Source organism: Monopterus albus, unplaced genomic scaffold (assembly GCF_001952655.1).
Source record: "Monopterus albus unplaced genomic scaffold, M_albus_1.0 scaffold32.1, whole genome shotgun sequence".
Classification (NCBI taxonomy): domain Eukaryota; kingdom Metazoa; phylum Chordata; class Actinopteri; order Synbranchiformes; family Synbranchidae; genus Monopterus; species Monopterus albus.
In genome coordinates, this window is record NW_018127912.1 from 2,071,164 (window position 1) to 2,071,914 (window position 751).

Consider the following 751-nt stretch of genomic DNA (forward strand, 5'->3'; position numbering starts at 1 on the left):
GGCATTGATAACTTCTATTGGAAGAATAATATTAAGGTAAGCTCATTTTATTGTTTCTTTTATCAGGAAATGCCTAACTAATGCTGTGATGAGTTTCAGACAAAACCAGGTCTACATAATTATAATGATGTGCTTTATTGATAGCCTGATTTCTTTAGAATAACTTTGGTGAGATATTTTTTGCAATGATATGGCAAAAGTATTTCTTGTGTAAATGCTAAGACCACTGCCAAGCACACTGTGCCCCTGCCGTTCTATTCTTGTCCCAGCTGTGAGCTGTGGCTTAACCCTAAACTGGCTGATTATTTCTCATCCAGGCTTGATGCAGTAAAGAATATCCTCTCCCGAATTGGCGGCTCCATGGAGACAGAGAGGCTCATCAACTCAGTGAGTGCTACTGGATATAGCATTCTTACAACTATAGGTATCCTGTTTAGTCACCATGCTACTTTGATTACAGCAAAATGAGTATCTAAAGAGCATCTTTATTTATTTGATTAATATGCCAGACTTGCTGGTAAATTTTAAATTGCCTGATGTACCCTTAGCCTGTGTAGTTTTATGTGACATTGTAAAGCTCTTTGGAAAGTGTGATACACTTATTTCAAATTATATATCCTGCAGTATTTATAAGGCTTCAGACATCACTTAGCTTTCAGGGGCTGTTAATTCTAACATACAGTGGGTACGGAAAGTATTCAGACCCCCTTAAATTTTTCACTCTGTTATATTGCAGCCATATGCTAAAATC

The 751-nt window shown here is 37.0% G+C and overlaps 1 protein-coding gene across 1 annotated transcript in view; it reads left to right on the forward strand.

The window, feature by feature from the left end:
* The window catches only part of hgsnat (heparan-alpha-glucosaminide N-acetyltransferase), a 9,953-nt gene that overhangs the window by 2,350 nt on the left and 6,852 nt on the right, over positions 1–751 (forward strand). Inside the window, exons 5-6 of the mRNA XM_020596976.1 lie at positions 3–36; positions 318–387. Coding sequence (XP_020452632.1) covers positions 3–36; positions 318–387 — 104 coding nt within the window. The remainder of the gene's footprint in view (positions 1–2; positions 37–317; positions 388–751) is intronic.